Source organism: Salvelinus alpinus, chromosome 7 (genome assembly GCF_045679555.1).
Source record: "Salvelinus alpinus chromosome 7, SLU_Salpinus.1, whole genome shotgun sequence".
In the NCBI taxonomy this organism is placed as follows: domain Eukaryota; kingdom Metazoa; phylum Chordata; class Actinopteri; order Salmoniformes; family Salmonidae; genus Salvelinus; species Salvelinus alpinus.
In genome coordinates, this window is record NC_092092.1 from 26,095,839 (window position 1) to 26,117,995 (window position 22,157).

The 22,157-nt window shown below is 43.7% G+C and overlaps 1 protein-coding gene across 2 annotated transcripts in view; it reads left to right on the forward strand.

Moving 5' to 3' along the window:
• Positions 1-3,728: 3,728 nt before the first annotated feature.
• LOC139580670 (protein tweety homolog 2-like) overlaps positions 3,729-22,157 on the forward strand; it is a 121,006-nt gene continuing 102,577 nt past the window's right edge. For both annotated transcript variants that reach the window (XM_071409559.1, XM_071409560.1), the window contains exon 1: positions 3,729-4,177. In XM_071409559.1, coding sequence (XP_071265660.1) covers positions 4,049-4,177 — 129 coding nt within the window. In that variant the 5' untranslated portion in view covers positions 3,729-4,048. The remainder of the gene's footprint in view (positions 4,178-22,157) is intronic.

The following is a 22,157-nucleotide window of genomic DNA, read 5'->3' on the forward strand; positions in this document are numbered from 1 at the left end:
CTTGAAAGAATCATTAGGTGCTAATCTGCATTCCACGCGGCCCGGCTGGGGCACAGCTATGGGCTTGTCTGGGGGAGCATAGTCCCACCCGCTTGGGATCCAGGTCCAGCCAATCAAAATGGGTTTTCCCCCACAAAGGGGCTTTAATAGAGATGATCTAGTTTCATCAGCTGTCTGCGTGGCTGTTCTCAGACAGTCCCACAGGTGATGCGGGGGTCCTGGGCTGGCGTGGTTGCCTGCGGTTGTGATGCCGGTTAGACGTACTGACAAATTCTCTAAAATGACAGATGTGGCTTATGGTGGAGAAATAAACAACCTTTTTTTCCCCCCCCCCTTCACTTTTTCTCCCCAATTTGTACTTAGTCATGTTCCATTGCTGCAGCTCCCCTACAGACCCAGGAGAGGTGACAGTTGAGAGCCATGTGTCTTCTGAAACATGACCTTAGACTGCTGCTCCACTTGGGAGGCCCAAACATTCAATTCACTGACAACAGCTCTAGTACACATGCATGCCAATTGCATGTGCTCTCAAAACTAGATACATCTGTGGCATTATCTTGTGCACATTTTAGTGTCCTTATATTGTCCCAGCACAAGGTGTGCCTGTGTAATGATATTGTTTAATCAGCTTCTTGATATGCCGCACTTGTCAGGTGGATGGATTATCTTGTTAAAGGACAAATGCTCACTAACGAGGATGTAAAAAAAAAATGAGAAATAAGCTTTTGCTTATGGAACAATTCTGGAATCTTTTAATTCTGTTCGTGAAACATGGGACCAACACTTTATATTTTTGTTCAGTATAGTAATAAGCTGAAGCACAACCCCCCCCCAAAAAAATTTTTTGTAGAGGTGTTGCCTAAATTGTATACTAGGGGAAAAAATACGCATTCGCACACAGAGTTATGCTGATCCTGGAATTGACCTGGGCCTGGTTTCCTGATAGCAATGGAATTTGGGTGTATGAGTTTTAACATGCATCTTACTTTTCCAACACTAGTTTACCCAATGGCATTTCATACCTTAGGGACAAGAATATTATAATAGATGTAGACTATTATAGTACTCTTCTGATGGCTAGAGTTGTAAGGAAAGTGAATGTCTGCATGCTAATTGTGGCCTTTATTGAGTCTTAAGTTTGGCAGGCTGAATTCCTTAAGCATGATTAACTAAAGAACAGGCAGTGTATGGGTAAAATTGTGGATTTCTATACCAGCTGTCAGACCAGTGCATAGTGATAATCAGTCTCATAAGACTCATCCACTTCATAGAACATTCACAATCAGTCTCATAAGACTCATCCACTTCATAGAACATTCACAATCAGTCTCATAAGACTCATCCACTTCATAGAACGTTCACGTTGTTTTTTACAGCAGGCTCATTAATGTTGTACAGTGTTTTCGTTCATTGGACACTGTTGGAATGACCATAGCATTGGTTACTGTCTACAACAAAGTAGACTAGACCACTCACCACTGATCTGCTTGGATACAAAGTTTTGCATCCCAAATGGCACCCTATTCCAAATATAAAACAACTTTATGAGAATCCTATTTCCCATACTATATAGGGTGTTCGCAATAGGGGAATTGTCTCTTCTGGTTTTGGAGAACCCGCTATGGATGCTGTCAACACTGGGGCAAAGCTGATTGCAGACTGAAGACTAGGCCAAATATTGAAAATGCAAATCTTATACAGAAGCAATTTTCTGAGGTACAGTGCATTCGGAAAGTTTTCAGACCTCTTGACTTTTTCCAAATTTTGTTACTTTACAGCCCTATTCTAAAATTGATTAAATAGTTTTTCCCCCCTGCCTCAATCTACACACAATACCCCATAATGACAAAGCATGTTTGCTCATTTATAAAAAATACTTTGTTGAAGCACCTCAGGTTGTATGGGGAGTGTCGCTGTACAGCTATTTTCAGGTCTCCAGAGATTTTTGATGTGGTTCAAGTCTGGGCTCTGGCTGGGCCACTCAAGGACATTTGTCCCTGCAGGGCCACACCCAGTGACTGTCCAGCTTTTGCCAACAACCTTTCTTTCTCAGGGGGCTGTAAACCCAGACCAGCTCACCAGACTCAAAGTGCCGCCCCCAGGTGTGCACATTATTGTTTATTTTCTGCCTCACACCTGCGCTCATAAGCTGGTCATTGGCGAAAGTGTGGGCTGTGTCCAGGGGGTCCTGGAGTCTCCTGGCATATTCCATGAACGCCATATCTGCAGGGGTGCGGATCTTTGGACAGTAGTGCAGCATGCCATGAGGACCATGGGCAGCTGCTTGTCTCGGTCACGCTGGTGTTTAGGAGATGATGGCTAGCTGCTGTGCAAGCATTTTGTTGGAGTGCTCCATGAGGCCATCGCTTTGTGGGTGAAGTGGGGTGTTGCGGGTCTTGTGCATACCCAGCAGCTCACACATGGTGGTGGTGAACACACGGGACTCAAAGTTTCTGCCTTGGTCGCTCTAAATGGACACCGCCGCGCCAAACCTGCTGAACATACCCGCTGTGAGGGCATAGACTATGGTCTTTGCTTTCTGGTCAGGCAGAGCGTAGCTCTCGGGTCATTTTATGAAATAGTCCAATAACTATGTACACAGCCTCAATTCGTCAGGGCATGGACTACAAGGTGTCAGAAACGTTCCACAGAGATGCTGGCCCATGTTGACTCCAATGCTTCCCACAGTTGTGTCAAAGCTGAATGTCCTTTAGGTGGTGAACCATTCTTGATACACACGGGAAACTGTTGAGCATGAAAAACCCAGTGTAACTTTAGACCGTCCCCTCGCCCCGACACGGGCGCGAACCAGGGACCCTTTGCACACATCAACAACAGTCACCCACGAAGCGTCGTTACCCATCGCTCCACAAAAGCCGCGGCTCATGCAGAGCAAGGGGAAACCCTACTTCAAGTCTCAGAGCAAGTGACGTAACCGATTGAAACGTTATTAGCGCGTACCCGCTAACTAGCTAGCCATTTCACATCCATTACACCAGCAGCGTTGCAGTTCTTGACACACTCAAACCGGTGTGCCTGTCACCTACTACCATGCCCTGTTCAAAGGCACTTCAAACTTTTGTCTTGCCCATTCACCCTCTGAATGGCACACATACACAATCCATGTCTCAATTGTCTCAAGGCTTGAAAATAATTAGTTAACCTGTCTCCTCCCATTCATCTTCGCTGATTAAAGTGGATTTAACAGGTGACATCAATAAGAGATCATAGCTTTCACCTGGATCCACCTGGTCAGTCTATGTCGTGGAAAGAGCAGGTGTTCCTAATGTTTTGTCCATTCAGTGTATATATATTTATATTCTAGTTTTTGACATTACTCATTCTGATATTTCTTAATTTACCTTTTTTTTGGTGGATTAAAAAAAAATGTGCTAGGTATTACTGCATTAATTTTTGGAGCTAGAAGCACAAGCATTTCGCTGCACCTGAGGTAACATCTGCAAATCCATGTACATGACCAATAAACTTTGATTTGATTTGTTGCTTATACATTGTTTTTACATTCAGGAAAAAAATAACATCTTATTAAAATATGTCTATCTTTAGCCTATAAGTTGCATCTTTCCATGCCATACTTTTTCCCATTTTACTTATTTTCATTAGACTACCATTCAGGTTCTTGGCTAATGTCTATGGTCCCTGCAGGTTCTGCGCGCCTTCGCCTCGTGTCCCGTGCCCCTTATTCATGCGCGCTCCCGTATAGGGACAGTGCTTGTCTGTGGAGGGATCGCTCAAATGTGAAAGACTGGACCAGCGGACAGGATGGCCGTGGCTGAAACGGCGTGCTAATTTTATTTTTCACAGATAATCTTGGGATGCTTTCCTTTAACGACTTCCCTGCATCTTTTGTCTACTGTGCGTGTCAACGGGTTTACATTATCCAGCATGCTTTTCCATAATAATAGCTTATTGCTTTGTTACAGAAGACGGGACTGATGAGGATACTTCCAACAGCAGATGAGCTGTCTGTTTACTAAAGACAATAAACGAACTCTACTAGATCTTGGATAACAAAACTAGTGCCGGGATGTCTTCGATACGGGATGATTATATTGCACCTTGGTGGACTTATTGGCTACACAATTTTCCTCATGTCAACCTGAACTTCCAGCCCATCGATAACACCTTCACCCCCCAGGATCAGAACTACCAGCAGGTTAGTTGTGCAGACTCAGATTTGACCCACGCCGGGTTTCATAAACTGTATCCCAAACGGAACCTTATTTATTAGTGCACTACTTTTCACCAGGACGCATAGAGCTCTGGTCAAAACAAGGGTTTAAATAAATATATGTGATGTGTTATTGGATGTGGTCTAAACCCCAAAAATATCCCCTTCCATCAGGATGATCAAATTAACCAATTGCTGAATCTGATCATTTCTGCCAACAGCAGAAGTTTGATAGGCCTATAGGACAGTCTGCAATGCACTGTTTATTTGGAACATTACATTTAATCTGTGTTATTACAAATAATATCATGTCATTTCTGGGCTACTCTATATCTCTCAGCTGACTATTCTCAAATGTCTATTATAAACTGGGTGGTTTGAGCCCTGGATGCTGATTGGCTGACAGCAGTGGTATATCAGACCATATATGACAAAACATTTATTTTAACTGCTCTAATTACGTTGGTAACCAGTTTATTATAGCAATAAGGCAACTCTGGGTTTTTTGATATATGGCCAATATACCATGGCTAAGAGCTGTGTCCAGTCACTCCGTGTTGTGTCGTGCTAATGTAACGGATGTGAAATGGCTAGCTAGTTAGCGGGTACGCGCTAGTAGCGTTTCAATCAGTTACGTCACTTGCTCTGAGACTTAAGTAGGGTTTCCCCTTGCTCTGCAAGGGCCGTGGCCTTTGTGGAGCGATGGGTAACGATGCTTCGTGGGCGACCGTTGTTGATGTGTGCAGAGGGTCCCTGGTTCGCGCCCGTGTCGGGGCGAGGGGACGGTTTAAAGTTATACTGTTACATTGATGCTGTTGACCCGGATCACTGGTTGCTGCGGAAAAGGAGGAGGTTGAAAGGGGGGTGAGTGTAACGGATGTGAAATGGCTAGCTAGTTAGCGGGTACGCGCTAGTAGCGTTTCAATCAGTTACGTCACTTGCTCTGAGACTTAAGTAGGGTTTCCCCTTGCTCTGCAAGGGCCGCGGCTTTTGTGGAGCGATGGGTAACGACGCTTCGTGGGTGTCAGTTGTTGATGTGTGCAGAGGGTCCCTGGTTCGCGCCCGGGTCGGGGCGAGGGGACGGTTTAAAGTTATACTGTTACACTAAGGAACAGCCCTTAGCCATGGTAAATTGGCCATATACCACACCCCCTCGGGCCTTATTGCTTAAGTATCTTGCTGAAAAAGTTGGGAACCCCCAGCATGTTTCTATGGCTTAATCCCAAATGCCACCCTACTATTCCTTATATAGGGCACTACTTAATGAAAGTAATCCTGTGTGAACATCAGACTCAGTATATTTCAAATGTATCTTGCAATCACACATACATAACACAGTTGATGCTTGTAGTTTTTACAATAGTAGAAATCTGTTTAGCTTTTGGCTTGGGTTAAACTACAGAGACCGTGCACATTGTTTCCTCAAACCTCTAAATGGCTACTCAAGCCTTGGGATGAGTAATGTTTCAGCTGTTACTTTCCACCAAGACTGGGTTTATTTCAACGATTCTGTTATTTTCTATAGTGTACAGTCAGTGTAGAGTAGACAGTCTAAAATAGGGACGGACACCATACAGTACTTTTTTAAAGCAGCTATAGTGAGACACCCACTCTATGTCTGCTGGTTGTAATTAAGTCGTTATTGTGGAACCTTTGCTCTGGGGGTGAACAAGTTTAATGGGAAAGCGTAAGGAAGAGAGAAAGGGATAGTGAGCGAGCAGAGAGGGGGTAGAGAGATGGGGAGAGAAAGAGGGAGAGGAGCTATGTAGGTCCAGTGTGGCTCAGTTGGTAGCGCGTAGCATTTGCAACGTCAGGGTTGTGGGTTTGATTCCTACGGGGCACCAGTATGAACAAATATGGAATTGTATACACTCACTACTGTAAGTTGCTTTGGATAAGAGTGTCTGCTAAAATACCCACAGTTGAAATCAGAAGTTTTCCTACACCTTAGCCAAATACATTTAAACTATGTTTTTCACAATTCCTGACATTTAATCCTAGTAAAAATTCCCTGTTTTAGGTCAGTTAGGATCACCACTTTATTTTAAGAATGTGACATGTCAGAATAATAGTAGAGAGAATAATTTATTTCAGCTTTTATTTCTATCATCACATTCCCAGTGGATCAGAAGTTTACATACACTCAATTAGTCAACTCAGCAAAAAAAGAAACGTCCTCTCACTGTCAACTGCGTTTATTTTCAGCAAACTTAACATGTGTAAATATTTGTATGAACATAACAAGATTCAACAACTGAGACATAAACTGAACAAGTTCCACAGACATGTGACTAACAGAAACGTAATAATGTGTCCCTGAACAAAGGGGGGGGGGGCAAAATCAAACGTAACAGTCAGTATCTGGTGTGGTCACCAGCTGCATTGAGTACTGCAGTGCATCTCCTCCTCATGGACTGCACCAGATTTGCCAGTTCTTGCTGTGAGATGTTACCCCACTCTTCCACCAAGGCAACTGCTAGTTCCTGGACATTTCTGGAGGGAATGGCCCTTGCCCTCACCCTCCAATCCAACAGGTCCAAGACGTGCTCAATGGGATTGAGATCAGGGCTCTTTGCTGGCCATAGCAGAACACTGACATTCCTGTCTTGCAGGAAATCACACACAGAACGAGCAGTATGGCTAGTGGCATTGTCATGCTGGAGGGTCATGTCAGGATGAGCTTGCAGGAAGGGTACCACATGAGGTAGGAGGATGTCTTCCCTGTAACGCACAGCGTTGAGATTGCCTGCAATGACACTCCGCCCCAGACCATGACGGACCCTCCACCTCCAAATCAATCCCGCTCCAGAGTACAGACCTCAGTGTAACGCTCATTCCTTCGGCGATAAATGCGAATCCGACCATCACCCCTGCTGAGACAAAACCGCAACTCGTCAGAGAAGAGCACTTTTTCCCAGTCCTGTCTGGTCCAGCGATGGTGGGTTTGTGCCCATACGTTGTAGCCAGTATTGCCTGCCTTACAACAGGCCTACAAGCCCTCAGTCCAGCCTCTCTCTGCCTATTGCGGACAGTCTGAGCACTGATGGAGGGATCGTGCGTTCCTGGTGTAACTCGGGCAGTTGTTGTTGCCATCCTGTACCTGTCCCGCAGGTGTGATGTTCGGATGTACTGATCCTGTGCAGGTGTTGTTACACGTGGTTTGCCACTGCAAGGACGATCAGCTGTCCGTCCTGTCTCCCTGTAGCGCTGTCTAAGGCGTCTCACAGTACGAACATTGACATTTATTGCCCTGGCCACATCTGCAGTCCTCATGCCTCCTTGCAGCATGCCTAAGGCACGTTCACACAGATGAGCAGGGACCCTGGGCATCTTTCTTTTGGTGTTTTTCAGAGTCAGTAGAAAGGCCTCTTTAGTGTCCTAAGTTTTCATAACTGTGACCTTAATTGCCTACCGTCTGTAAGCTGTTAGTGTTTTAATGACTGTTCCACAGGTGCATGTTCATGAATTGTTTATGGTTCATTGAACAAGCATGGGAAACAGTGTTTAAACCCTTTACAATGAAGATATGTGAAGTTATTTGGATTTTTATGAATTATCTTTGAAAGACAGGGTCCTGAAAAAGGGACGTTTATTTTTTTGCTTTTTGCTTATTTGGTAGCATTGCCGAAAATTGTTTAACTTGGGTCTAACGTTTCGGGTAGCCTTCCACAAGCTTCCCTCAATAAGTTGGGGGAATTTTGGCCCATTCTGAGTCAGTAACTGAGTCAGGTTTGTAGGCCTCCTTGCTTGCACATGCTTTTCTGCCCACAAATTTTCTATAGGATTGAGGTCAGGGCTTTGTGATGGCCATTCCAATACCTTGACTTTGTTGTCCTTAAGCCATTTTGCCACAACTTCGGAAGTATGCTTGGGGTCATTGTCCATTTGGAAGACCCATTTGCGACCAAGCTTTAACTTCCTGACTGATGTCTTGAGATGTTGCTTCAATACATCCACATAATTTTCGTTCCTCACGATGCCATCTATTTTGTGAAGTGCACCAGTCCCTCCTGCAGCAAAGCACCTCCACAACATGATGCTGCCACCCCCGTGCTTCACGGTTGGGATGGTGTTCTTCGGCTTGCAAGCATCCCCCTTTTTCCTCCAAACATAATGATGGTCATTATGGCCAAACAGTTCTATTTTTGTTTCATCAGACCAGGGGACATTTCTCCAAAAAGTACAATCTTTGTCCCCATGTGCAGTTGCAAACCGTAGTCTGGCTTTTTTATGGTGGTTTTGGAGCAGTGGCTTCTTCCTTGCTGAGCGGCCTTTCAGGTTATGTCGATATAGGGCTCGTTTTATTATTGTGGATATAGATACTTTTGTACCTGTTTCCTCCAGGATCTTCACAAGGTCCATTGCTGTCGTTCTGGGATTGATTTGCACTTTTCACACCAAAGTACGTTCATCTCTAGGAGACAGAACGCGTCTCCTTCCTGAGCGGTATGATGGCTGCGTGGTCCCATGGTGTTTATACTTGCGTACTATTGTTTGTACAGATGAACGTGGTACCTTCAGGTGTTTGAAAATTGCTCCCAAGGATGAACCAGACTTGTGGAGGTCTACAATTGTTTTTCTGTGGTTTTGGCAGATTTCTTTTGATTTTCCCATGACGTCAAGCAAAGAGGCACTGAGTTTGAAGGTAGGCCTTGAAATACATCCACAGGTACACCTCCAATTTACTCAAATGATGTCAATTAGCCTATCAGAAGCTTCTAAAGCCATGACATCATTTTCTGGAATTTTCCTAGCTGTTTAAAGGCACAGTCAACTTAGTGTATGTTAACTTCTGACCCACTGGAATTGTGATACAGTGAACTATAAGTGAAATAATCTGTCTGTAAACAATTGTTGGAAATATTCCTTGTGTCATGCACAAAGTAGATGTCCTAACCGACTTGCCAAAACTATAGTTTGTGAACAAGAAATAGTTGGAGTGGTATGAAAAATGATTTTTAATGACTCCAACCTAAGTGTATGTAAACTTCTGACTACTGTACATACAGTGCATTTGGAAAGTATTCAGAACAATTGACTTTTTGCACGTTTTGTTATGTTTTCACCTTATTCTAAAATGGATACAAAAAAAAAATCCTAGTCAATCAATACACAATACTCCACAATGACAAACAAAAACTGGTTTGTTGAAAGGTTTGCTAATTTATTACAAATACAAAACGGAAATATCACATTTACTTACCTTTTCAAAACCTATACTCAGTACTTTGTTGAAGCACCTTCTTGGGTATGACACTACAAGCTTGGCACACCTGTATTTGGGGAGTTTCTCCCATTCTTCTGTGCAGATCCTCTCAAGCTCTGTCAGGTCGGATGGGGAGCATCGCTGCACTGCTATTTTCAGGTCTCTCCAGAGATTTTCAATCAGGTTCAAGTCCGGGCTCTGGCTGGGTCACTCAAGAACATTCAGAAACTTGTCCCGTAGACCCATGGGGTGGTGCACAATTGGCCCAGCGTCTTCCAGGTTAGTGGAGGGTTTGGCTGGCAGGGATCTCCTTGTCCCGTTGTGCACTAGCGACTCCTGGGGCGGGCCGGGTGCAGTATACGCTGACACAGTCTCCAGGTGTACAGTGTTTCCTCTGCATCATTGGTGCGGCTGGCTTCCGGGTTAAGTGGGCATTGTGTCAAGAAACAGTGTGGCTTGGTTGGGTTGTGTTTCGGAGGGCGCACGGCTCTTGACCTTTGCCTCTCCCGAGTCTGTACGGGAGTTGCCGTGATGAGACAAGACTGTAACTACCAATTGGGGAGAAAAAGATTTATTTAAAATTTATTTTAAATAAAAGTATGATGGAGGCCTCTGTGTTCTTGGGGACCTTCAATGCTGCATTCATTTTTTGGGTACCCTTCCATAGCTCTGTGCCTTGACACAATGCTGTCTCTGAGCTTTACAGACAATTCCTTCGACCTCATGGCTTGGTTTTTGCTCTGACTTGGACTGTCAACTGTGCGACCTTATATAGACAGTTGTGTGCCTTTCCGAATCATGTCCAATCAATTGCATTTATCACAGGTGGACTCCAATCAAGTTGTAGAAACGTCTCAAGGCTGAACAAAGGAAACAGGATGCACCTGAGTTCAATTTCGAGTCTCATAGCGAAGGGTCTGAATACTTATGTAAATAAGGTATTTCTGTTTTTCATTTGTAATACATTTAGAAAAAAAAAAAAATTCACTTCGTCATTATGGGGTATTGTGTGTAGGTTGATGAGGAAAAAAATAGACAAACATTGGCAGTAGACTGACCTTACAGAAGAGCTCAGTGACTTTCAACGTAGCACTGTCATAGGATGCCACCTATCCAACAAGTCAGTTTGTCAAATGTTTGCCCTGCTAGAGCTGGCCCGGTCAACTGTAAATACTGTTATTGTGAAGTGGAAACGTCTTAGAGGAACAACGGCTCAGCCACAAAGTGGTAGGCCACACAAGCTCACAGATCAGGACAGCTGAGTGTTGTGACACTCCCTACCAAGTTCCAAACTGCCTCTGGAAGCAACGTCAGCACAAGAACTGTTTGTCGGGAGCTTCATGAAATGGGTTTCCATGGCCGATTAGCCGCACAAGCCTAAGATCACCATGTGCAATGCCAAGCGTCAGCTGGAGTGGTGTAAAGCTCGCCGTATTTGACTCTAGAGCAGTAGGAACGTGTTCTCTGGAGAGATGAATCACCCTTCACCATCTGGCAGTCCGACGGACGAATCTGGGTTTGGCGGATGCCGGAAGAACGCTACCTGCCCCAATGCATAGTGCCAACTGTAAAGTTTGGTGGATGAGGAATAATGGTCTGGGGCTGTTTTTCATGGTTCGGGCTAGGCCCCTTAGTTCCAGTGAAGGGAAATCTTAACGCTATAGCACACAATGACATTCTGGACGATTCTGTGCTCCAACTTTGTGGCAACAGTTTGGGGAAGGCCCTTTCCTGTTTCAGAATGACAATGTCCCTGTGCACAAAGCGAGGTCCATACAGAAATGGCTTGTCGAGATCGGTGTGTTAGAACTTGACTGGCCTGCACAGAGTCCTGACCTCAACCCCATCGAACACCTTTGGGATGAATTGGAACGGCGATTGCGAGCCAGGCCTAATAGCCCAACATCAGTGCCCGACCTGACTAATGCTCTTGTGGCTGAATGGAAGCAAGTCCCTGCAGCAATGTTCCAACATCTAGTGGAAAGCCTTCCCAGAAGAGTGGATACTGTTATAGCAGCAAAGGGTGGACCAACTCCATATTAATGCCCATGATTTTGGAATGAGATGTTTGATAAGCAGGTGTCCACATACTTTTGGTCATGTAGTATACATTTATCCCTATTAATTTCTCCTGAGACCAGATAGGCCCAACAACCATTCCCTTCCGAATCCCACCCTCGCACTGTCAGTGAATCCACAGAGCACTTAACACTATGAAGGAAATGGCTGTGGTATGAGAGAGAGAGAAAGAGAGAGGGGGAGAGAGATGGGGATAGGGAGAGAAACCACTACTCAGCGCTCCGAACTGACCGTGGTATGAGTGAGAGCGAGAGAGGGGGAGAGAGTGCTGGTCTCTGTGGCTGTCTGTTTCCATTAGCTGTGACAGCGTGGGGAGAGGGGAAAGTCAGGGCTGCTAGGGGTGGGAGGAGAGAGGATGAAGGATCTCCGTGGGAGACCACTGAATCCTGCTGCTACGACCATCAACCACCACCATGCAGCCTGATAGCCCATAGCGAGGGGTGGAACTTTAGAGCCCAATGCTACACTAGCCTTCCACACGCACGCGAACATACACACACGTACAGACACACAGAAGGTACGCTAGCTGGTCACACGCTACTATCTCAATCTATCCCTGTGTACTAGGCTTCTTGCATTAATGCTGCAATTTGAAGGCAATAAATTGACACAGTAGTCAGACCATAACATTCCATAAGTTGTGGCGCTCATGGTGATTATTGATCACTACAGCTGCTTTGACCATGCTATTACTGGTGATAATCAGTGGAACTGATGGACACTGAAGATCACTAGTCCCTCTTTATTATCGCTTAATGGCAGGTCAGTGACCATATTGAAAGAGAATTGACTCCAATCGGCCTACTCGCCCACCAATGCATTGTGGAACCGGTTATGCACTACTCTATCTAGTGTAACAGTATAACTTTAGTACGTCCCCTCGCCCATACCCGGGCGCGAACCAGGGACCCTCTGCACACATCAACAACTGACACCCACGAAGCGTCGTTACCCATCGCTCCACAAAAGCCGCGGCCCTTGCAGAGCAAGGGGCAACACTACTAATAGGTTTCAGAGCAAGTGACGTAACTGATTGAAACGCTACTAGCGCGTACCCGCTAACTAGCTAGCCATTTCACATCCGTTACACTCACCCCCCTTTCAACCTCCTCCTTTTCCGCAGCAACCAGTGATCCGGGTCAACAGCATCAATGTAACAGTATAACTTTAAACCGTCCCCTCGCCCCGACACGGGCGCGAACCAGGGACCCTCTGCACACATCAACAACGGTCGCCCACGAAGCATCGTTACCCATCGCTCCACAAAGGCCACGGCCCTTGCAGAGCAAGGGGCAACACTACTAATAGGTTTCAGAGCAAGTGACGTAACTGATTGAAACGCTACTAGCGCGTACCCGCTAACTAGCTAGCCATTTCACATCCGTTACACTAGCACCAAGAGCCGGAGTAAGTCAATAATGTGTCTAAATGTATCCACATACAGGCCTCTGTGTACTGTATTGTACTGTATTGAATACACTTGTACTGTCTAAATGTATCCACATACAGGCCTCTCTGTACTGTATTGCACTGTATTGAATACAGTTGTACTGTCTAAATGTATCCACATACAGGCCTCTCTGTACTGTATTGTACTGTATTGTACTGTATTGAATACAGTTGTACTGTCTAAATGTATCCACATACAGGCCTCTCTGTACTGTATTGAATATAGTTGTACTGTCTAAATGTATCCACATACAGGCCTCTCTGTACTGTATTGTACTGTATTGTACTGTATTGTACTGTATTGAATACAGTTGTACTGTCTAAATGTATCCACATACAGGCCTCTCTGTACTGTATTGAATACAGTTGTACTGTCTAAATGTATCCACATACAGGCCTCTCTGTACTGTATTGTACTGTATTGTACTGTATTGAATACAGTTGTACTGTCTAAATGTATCCACATACAGGCCTCTCTGTACTGTATTGTACTGTATTGAATACAGTTGTACTGTCTAAATGTATCCACATACAGGCCTTTCTGTACTGTATTGTACTGTATTGTACTGGATTGAATACAGTTGTACTGTCTAAATGTATCCACATACAGGCCTATCTGTACTGTATTGTACTGTATTGAATACAGTTGTACTGTCTAAATGTATCCACATACAGGCCTCTCTGTACTGTATTGTACTGTATTGAATACAGTTGTACTGTCTAAATGTATCCACATACAGGCCTATCTGTACTGTATTGTACTGTATTGAATACAGTTGTACTGTCTAAATGTATCCACATACAGGCCTCTCTGTACTGTATTGTACTGTATTGAATACAGTTGTACTGTCTAAATGTATCCACATACAGGCCTCTCTGTACTGTACTGTATTGTACTGTATTGTACTGTATTGTACTGTATTGAATACAGTTGTACTGTCTAAATGTATCCACATACAGGCCTCTCTGTACTGTATTGTACTGTATTGTACTGTATTGTACTGTATTGAATACAGTTGTACTGTCTAAATGTATCCACATACAGGCCTCTCTGTATTGTATTGTACTGTATTGTACTGTATTGAATACAGTTGTACTGTCTAAATGTATCCACATACAGGCCTCTCTGTACTGTATTGTACTGTATTGAATACAGTTGTACTGTCTAAATGTATCCACATACAGGCCTCTCTGTACTGTATTGTACTGTATTGTACTGTATTGAATACAGTTGTACTGTCTAAATGTATCCACATACAGGCCTCTCTGTATTGTATTGTACTGTATTGTACTGTATTGAATACAGTTGTACTGTCTAAATGTATCCACATACAGGCCTCTCTGTACTGTATTGTACTGTATTGAATACAGTTGTACTGTCTAAATGTATCCACATACAGGCCTATCTGTACTGTATTGTACTGTATTGTACTGTATTGTACTGTATTGAATACAGTTGTACTGTCTAAATGTATCCACATACAGGCCTCTCTGTACTGTATTGTACTGTATTGTACTGTATTGTACTTTATTGAATACAGTTGTACTGTCTAAATGTATCCACATACAGGCCTCTCTGTACTGTATTGTACTGTATTGTACTGTATTGTACTGTATTGAATACAGTTGTACTGTCTAAATGTATCCACATACAGGCCTCTCTGTACTGTATTGTACTGTATTGTACTGTATTGAATGCAGTTGTACTGTCTAAATGTATCCACATACAGGCCTATCTGTACTGTATTGTACTGTATTGTACTGTATTGTACTGTATTGAATACAGTTGTACTGTCTAAATGTATCCACATACAGGCCTCTCTGTACTGTATTGTACTGTATTGTACTGTATTGTACTGTATTGAATACAGTTGTACTGTCTAAATGTATCCACATACAGGCCTCTCTGTACTGTATTGTACTGTATTGTACTGTATTGTACTGTATTGTACTGTATTGAATACAGTTGTACTGTCAAAATGTATCCACATACAGGCCTCTCTGTACTGTATTGTACTGTATTGTACTGTATTGAATGCAGTTGTACTGTCTAAATGTATCCACATACAGGCCTCTCTGTACTGTATTGTACTGTATTGTACTGTATTGAATACAGTTGTACTGTCTAAATGTATCCACATACAGGCCTCTCTGTACTGTATTGTACTGTATTGTACTGTATTGAATACAGTTGTACTGTCTAAATGTATCCACATACAGGCCTCACTGTACTGTAATGTACTGTATTGTACTGTATTGAATACAGTTGTACTGTCTAAATGTATCCACATACAGGCCTCTCTGTACTGTATTGTACTGTATTGAATACAGTTGTACTGTCTAAATGTATCCACATACAGGCCTCTCTGTACTGTATTGTACTGTATTGAATACAGTTGTACTGTCTAAATGTATCCACATACAGGCCTCTCTGTACTGTATTGTACTGTATTGAATACAGTTGTACTGTATTCAATACAGTACAACTGCTGGTTGGTTGAGGATAGGATTCCTTTCTACAGACAGTGCTATGGTGACCGAACAAACTTTTAGCCTATTCAACGTAGAAAGTTTAGTGTTAGACGATAAAGAATTCAAATTAGGAAACAAGACGGTTTCCAATTCTCTCTACTCAGTTTGAGCAGATATTGCTGTCATCGATCTCTCCACACAGTCAGTCTGTAGAGGGAGCTTATTGAGTGGCTCCCCATGCATGGCTCAGACTCCATGTCAGAATGAGCCGTAATTGGCCAGTTTGAGCAGAGCCAATGTTTGTGAATTCCTCCGGTTGGCTGGTTGGCTGTGGTCCACAGAAGAATGAAGTGGAATTCAAGGGTCACGGTCTTAGTGAGGGCTGCTTTCTTTCTGTTGGGTTTAGTATGTGTGTATTATGGAAAGGATTGCTGATTCTCAAGTATGCCTGGCCTGTAGATTCTCACCCTCCATTGGACAGAAAGAACACTGCTGATCATATGAATCACCTGACCTGAGAAATTAATGAACTGCAGAATGTTCCTCAATGGTAATTTATCCTAATGCTCTTCGGACAAAAATATTGTTATATTGTTTTAGCATTATGTCTTCTGTTTGGTATGAGTCTTTGGACTTTTGTTGGATGTCTGTGTAGAAGCTAAGGAATTTTAGATAGCTACAATGCATTTGTCTATGTCTTTAGTCATGTGCTAGTCATTTTGGCCTCAGCATGCATTGCGTTTCCTGCAGTAAGATCTGTACTGCTCCTCATCTCACTCACCAGAACAAGAAAGGAGGACACAGCCCAAAAAGAGTTCTCACAAAAATAGGTCAGCGCCCTATTTCTCCTCATATCGCATTGCCAGCCTCTGTGTGTGTGTGTGTGTGTGTGTGTGTGTGTGTGTGTGTGTGTGTGTGTGTGTGTGTGTGTGTGTGTCAGAGAGGAAGATATGTCTCATAACAGAGGAGTGGATAGGTCAAAGGGTCCCTATCCATATGATTCATCCACTTCCTTCCTGCTCTGTGACCCAAAGCTGTTCATGAGAGGGAACAGGGATGTGGTGTGGTTTCTGTTTGTATTATGCAATTCAATTGGATCAGAGTCTTCACAAGAGGCCCACAACTGAGGCAAGACAAGCAAGTTGTTACTACCATTACATCATTTATTTGTTGAATATCTTAGTCTTTTGGCAAATGGTCAGAAACAACAGGTAATAGGCCTAACTCGTAAAATAAATAATGTAATTGGTGCTAAATGGAAACACTTAGGCTTCATCTCATAGGCAAAACGTTGAGTCAGCTGTACAAGCCAACAGCTGTATGTAATTGGAATCATTGTGAATGCCGCTGAACGTTTTGTGGGTCTTCGTGATTTCACAGCCGAGGCTGTGCAAGAAATCCTGTCGGTGAATGTACCGCCATCACAGGCCCCTGAGCCTGTGTAGGGATGGATGTTGGAGTGGACTGTGATTGAAGAAGTGGGATGGGTTTTCTTAGTTGACGTGTTTTATTTTGTATGATGTAATTTTCCCCCTTTCCCGCAATGTTTATTTTGTTTCTTATTCAATATCCAGTCCAGCTGGTGACGGTAATGCACCATTAACATTGGATGCCAACCGCCGTTAAACCCCATCGAAGAAGAAGAAGTTCTGCTACTTCATTTCTACTGCTTGCAAGCTTCCTTTTTAGTGCTTTTATTTCGACATTTGCTACATACAATTATGTCTATGTCTCTGTCCAGTTTCGAGGAGCGTCTGTCCGAACTGGTGAGACATACTGTACGAGAACTTTTACAACCCTTCGATGCGGTTGTATTCAGAGAAGCACGCAAAAGAAAACAGCTGAAGGGAGATATCACGGATATCACGAACTTTGAACATCGATACTGACATGAAAGAAATATGGAAAAAGATTTGGAACCGGTATGTTCGCAATCTGAAAAGGATGAAGGAGACGAGGAATGGGGCTGCCTCTGGTGTGTCCAACAAAATTCGTCTAAAATAAATCAAATCTAAATCAAACCCGCAGATGTTATTGCGGGTGTAGCGAAATGCTTGTGTTTCTAGCTCCAACAGTGCAGTAATATCTAACAAGTAATATCTAACAATTTCACAACAATACACACAAATCTAGTAAAGGAATGGAATTAAGAATATATAAATATATGGACGAGCAATGTCGGAGCAGCATTGACAAAGATACAGTAGAATAGAATAGAATACAGTATATACATATGAGATGAGTAATGCAACATATGTAAACATTATTAAAGTGACTAGTGTTCCATTATTAAAGTGGCTAGTGATGGTTATGTAACAGTCTGATGACCAGTCTACGTTTTTACTGGCTATAGAAAAGGAGTCATTACTGAATTAAGTAATGTAACAAATCCAACATTAAACCTTGTAAACAATTCATTTAGACCCAGCGTTTATTTGAAACAGGTGTGAATTTTCTGAAATGTGTGCCGTTGCCCAGCTATTAAAAGGGACAATCAGCTATTTGAGACTCTATGTTTAATTGAAGTTTTACGGTATTTTCTTTATGCGTATTCCAGAGTATTCGCATGAACATCTGTTACCAATTGAATGGAAACCTAGCTACTGTCTAGCGTTTATACTGGTGATTGCTTGTTCTCAAAGATAATATTAGAAAAATATATAGGTCCATTATCTTTTCTACATACTTTATATCTGGTTTAAGTCGTTGAAGTTTTTTTTTACACTGTTTGTACTTCAATTTCAATGGCATAAAAATCCCTGGAATGGACGAAGCCCCTAATCTGGTTTAACTAGGCTAAAATACATATGGAATGAATGCAGCCTCTAATCTGGTTTAACCAGGCTAGAACACATATGGAATTAACACAGCCTCTAATCTGGTTTAACCAGGCTAGAATACATGTGGAATGACCGCAGCCTCTTATCTCGTTTAACCAGGCTAGAATACGTGTGGAATGACCGCAGCCTCTAATCTGGTTTAACCAGGCTAGAATACGTGTGGAATGACCGCAGCCTCTAATCTGGTTTAACCAGGCTAGAATACGTGTGCTGACTGTTTTCTATAACCACTTCCACATAGCCTAATTGTAGAGAACTTGGTTTAATTTGACCCCTGGGCTTGGTGAAGACTCTCAGATAGCCAGCCAGGCTGAAAGAAGAATCGTTTGCATCGGGACAAAAGCTGTCTGCCGACCACGTCTAGCCGTCCAAACTCAGTTGTACGCCACAGACACGTGTTTCTATAAAAAGCACTTCAAGAGGCCGCTCACAAGTTCTGTAAGTGTGCCGTGGCTGCGTGGAGTGATATAGGCCGAATGAACAGACGTTCAGTTATGCACTTACACACTACTAGTGCACACACATGCACCGATCTTTCTGCCTTATGGCTTTGCCTACAGAGACTTCTTCGGAATAATGTTCCGCTTCAGTGCCTGCAAACAATCCCTTCCTCCAGATCTCCTCCTTTCTGTTGTCTTCATCCCTCCTTCACTACCTCCTTCATCTGTTTATCAGTGGTTCTCTCATCTCTGCCTCTCCCCCCATCTTATATAGATGAAAGAACCACTGTGTGTGAGCCATTGAAATAAACAACATGGTGTTGATTCAACAGCAGACGTACTACGATATGAGACATAAGTATTCTTGTGGCTGGAGTTATGAGGAAAAAGCTTGTGGGTGTTTCTCCTTCCTTCCCATCCAATGTAGAGATGATATCGAATATCTACAGTGCATTTGGAAAGTATTCAGACCCCTACCCTTTTTCCACATTTTGTTATGTTAAACTGAGCAAGGCCTTGGTCAGGAAGGTGACCAAGAACCAGATGGTCACTCTGACAGAGCCCCAGAGTTCCTCTGTAGAGATGGGAGAACCTTCCAGCAGGACAACCAACTAGTCAGGATCGAGGCAAAGATGAACAGAGAAAAGTACAGAGAGATCCTTGATGAAAACCCGCTCCAGAGCGCTCAGGACCTCAGACTGGGGCGAAGGTTCACCTTCCAACAGGACAATGACCCTAAGCACACAGCCAAGACAATGCAGGAGTGGCTTCGGGACAAGTCTCTGAATGTCATTGAGTGGCCCAGCCAGAGCCTGGACTTGAACCCGATCGAACATCTGGAGAGACCTGAAAATAGCTGGGCAGCGACGCTCCCCATCCAACCTGACAGAGCTTGAGAGGATCTGCAGATAAGAATTGGAGAAGCTCCCTAAATACAGGTATGCCACGCTTGTAGCGTCATACCCAAGAAGACTAGAGGCTGTAATCCCTGCCAAAGGTGCTTCAACAAAGTACTGAGTAAAGGGGCTGAATACTTATGTAAATGTGATATTTCATTTTTTTTTTTATACGTTTTCAAAAAGATAAAAAGATTTAATACATTTTTGAATAAGGCTGTAACGTAACAAAATGTGGAAAAAGTCAAGGGGTGTGAATACATTCGGAATACACTGAAAGTCCTTTCATTTGATGTCTTTATGTTTATTAAAGTCTGCACTGAGCTGAGCCTATGTCCTTTGACTTGATGTGATTATGTCATTTGAAACATTTTCACTCAATTGCTGAGATTTTCTCTGGCTCGTGTGATGGGGTTGGGCCGGGAAATGGGACAGTGGTCAGGGTTTAAAACTATGACTCTACTGTTGTGGAACTACATTTGACCTGTCTATCCTCCTGGGAAAAAGAAGAACTGACCGCTGCTGGTTTTGGCCTGGTGGTTTAGGTCTAAGCATGGTTTGTCTGAAGTATAACCATTGTATTCTCTCAAGTGGCTCTTGTTGGCTTGTCTGTCTGTTTGTTTGTTTGTTTCGCTGTCGATAAAGTGGATTCTGCCTCTGGGTATGAGTTTAGCTTGTTCATGTTTCTGTGGGGTCTGTCTCTCCCTGAGGTTTCAAACTGTAGCGAGGTTAGCTATAAGGGCCCGCAGATGGATGATAGAATCGTTAAATTAAATACATTTTTATATCAGGAAAGTAACTTCCCACAAGTCCACTTGCCATATGTGTAATGTGGTTACAAAATGAACAAACACTGTTAGTCCAGTAGTAAAGGAAAACCAAGACCCTTCTCATTTGATGGATATTTTATAGCTTTGTCCGCAAGCATATCGATCTTTTCATACGGTTTACGGCTTTGCAGATTTGCTGTCTCGTTTTCTCTCCTTCTCTCTCTCTCTCTTTCTTTTGTTCTCTCCTCATCTCCTACCCCATTTCCCTCCTTTACTCTCTCTCCCCCTCTCTCTCTCTCTCCCCCAAACAGCAGTGTGTAACCTAATTGTCATAGCTCACAGTGATTCACTTTAGACTACTTAGCTCCAGTGTTGACTAGTCGAGATGTCTATTCCATGTAGTCATCATCATCCTATGGCTCATACGTAATCCGTTGTGAGCGGTGGTCGCGCGCGCGCGCGCGCGCACGCACGCACGCACGCACGCACGCACGCACGCACGCACGCACGCACGCACGCACGCACGCACGCACGCACGCACGCACACACACACACACACACACACACACACACACACACACACACACACACACACACACACACACACACACACACACACACACACACACACACACACACACACAAACAGTGCCACAGGCAAGCAGGCCCCCTCTGGCCCAGCAGAAGGTCATTAACCTCAATCTGTCTCCATCCAGATAGGGTTCTGTTGATTAGCATCTCTCCTTATTGCCATCTATAGGAGCTGGGACTGCAAATGCTCTGTTGTTGTGTTCACATGGGCTGTCTGTCCTTCTGTCCACCCCTGGTACTGATCTTACAAGACAAGTCACTATACTGTATTATGTAATGTAGGCATCAAGGTTTATTCTTGTCTGATGTCCATAAACAGGCCTTTGACAAAAGCAAAGTGAATGAGACCAGCAATGGGATCCTTTTACAGACTCCCTTGTGTGTATTGGTATTTGTCATTTTCTTACTGTCTGTGCATTTTATAACAAAGCACAAACACTGTTGTTCTTTTGTTATCAAGGCCAGGCTTTATAAGGTGTGTGTGAGAGAGTGTTTGTTTGCCAAGCACGGCACCACCAATGTTTTGTGAACTAGGACGACAGGACAAGTGGATTCATGCAGCAGGCCAGTGAATTTCCCTCCAGCAGAACACAGTGGATGCCTGCTATAGTAACCGGGTTGGACAGGGGTGGCTGTGTGGGGGTCTGTGATGGATGGGGGATGGGTCTCCTCTTTGTTGTGTCGTAGGAGTATCACACACTGACCTCTCCAAGGGCCCTGGGGTGAGGGTTGGGGTTCAGGGACTGGGAGGAGGGTTAAGGGAATGGGTAAATACTCCAACCTTGATTGTACACAGCATAAAGGCATGGACAGATCGGTAGGATTGTTGAGCGTCTGCCGGGCGAGAGTACTTAGCACGTCTGAATAGAGTCCCGGCCGTAATTGCAAACTGATTCTACGTATAGAAACGGGAGAAAATGACAGCGGCTGGCGCCAACGCCGGGTGGTCCCTGTAATAACACACCACGCCGACAGCAAGCGAATGAACGGCAGACTGGCAATCGGTCTTGTTAGTTTTCTCCTTAAATGTTGCCCTGGTGGAGATGAGCTACCTACCTGCCTCTGCTGGGATGGTCAAATTAACTCTTGCTTTACTAACTAAGAATATATACCCACTGGGCACACACTGGTTGAATCCATGTTGTTTCCACGTCATTTTAATGAAATGGAATAGACGTTGAATTGACATCTGTGCCCAGTGGGTAGCCTAAGGTTGGTGACA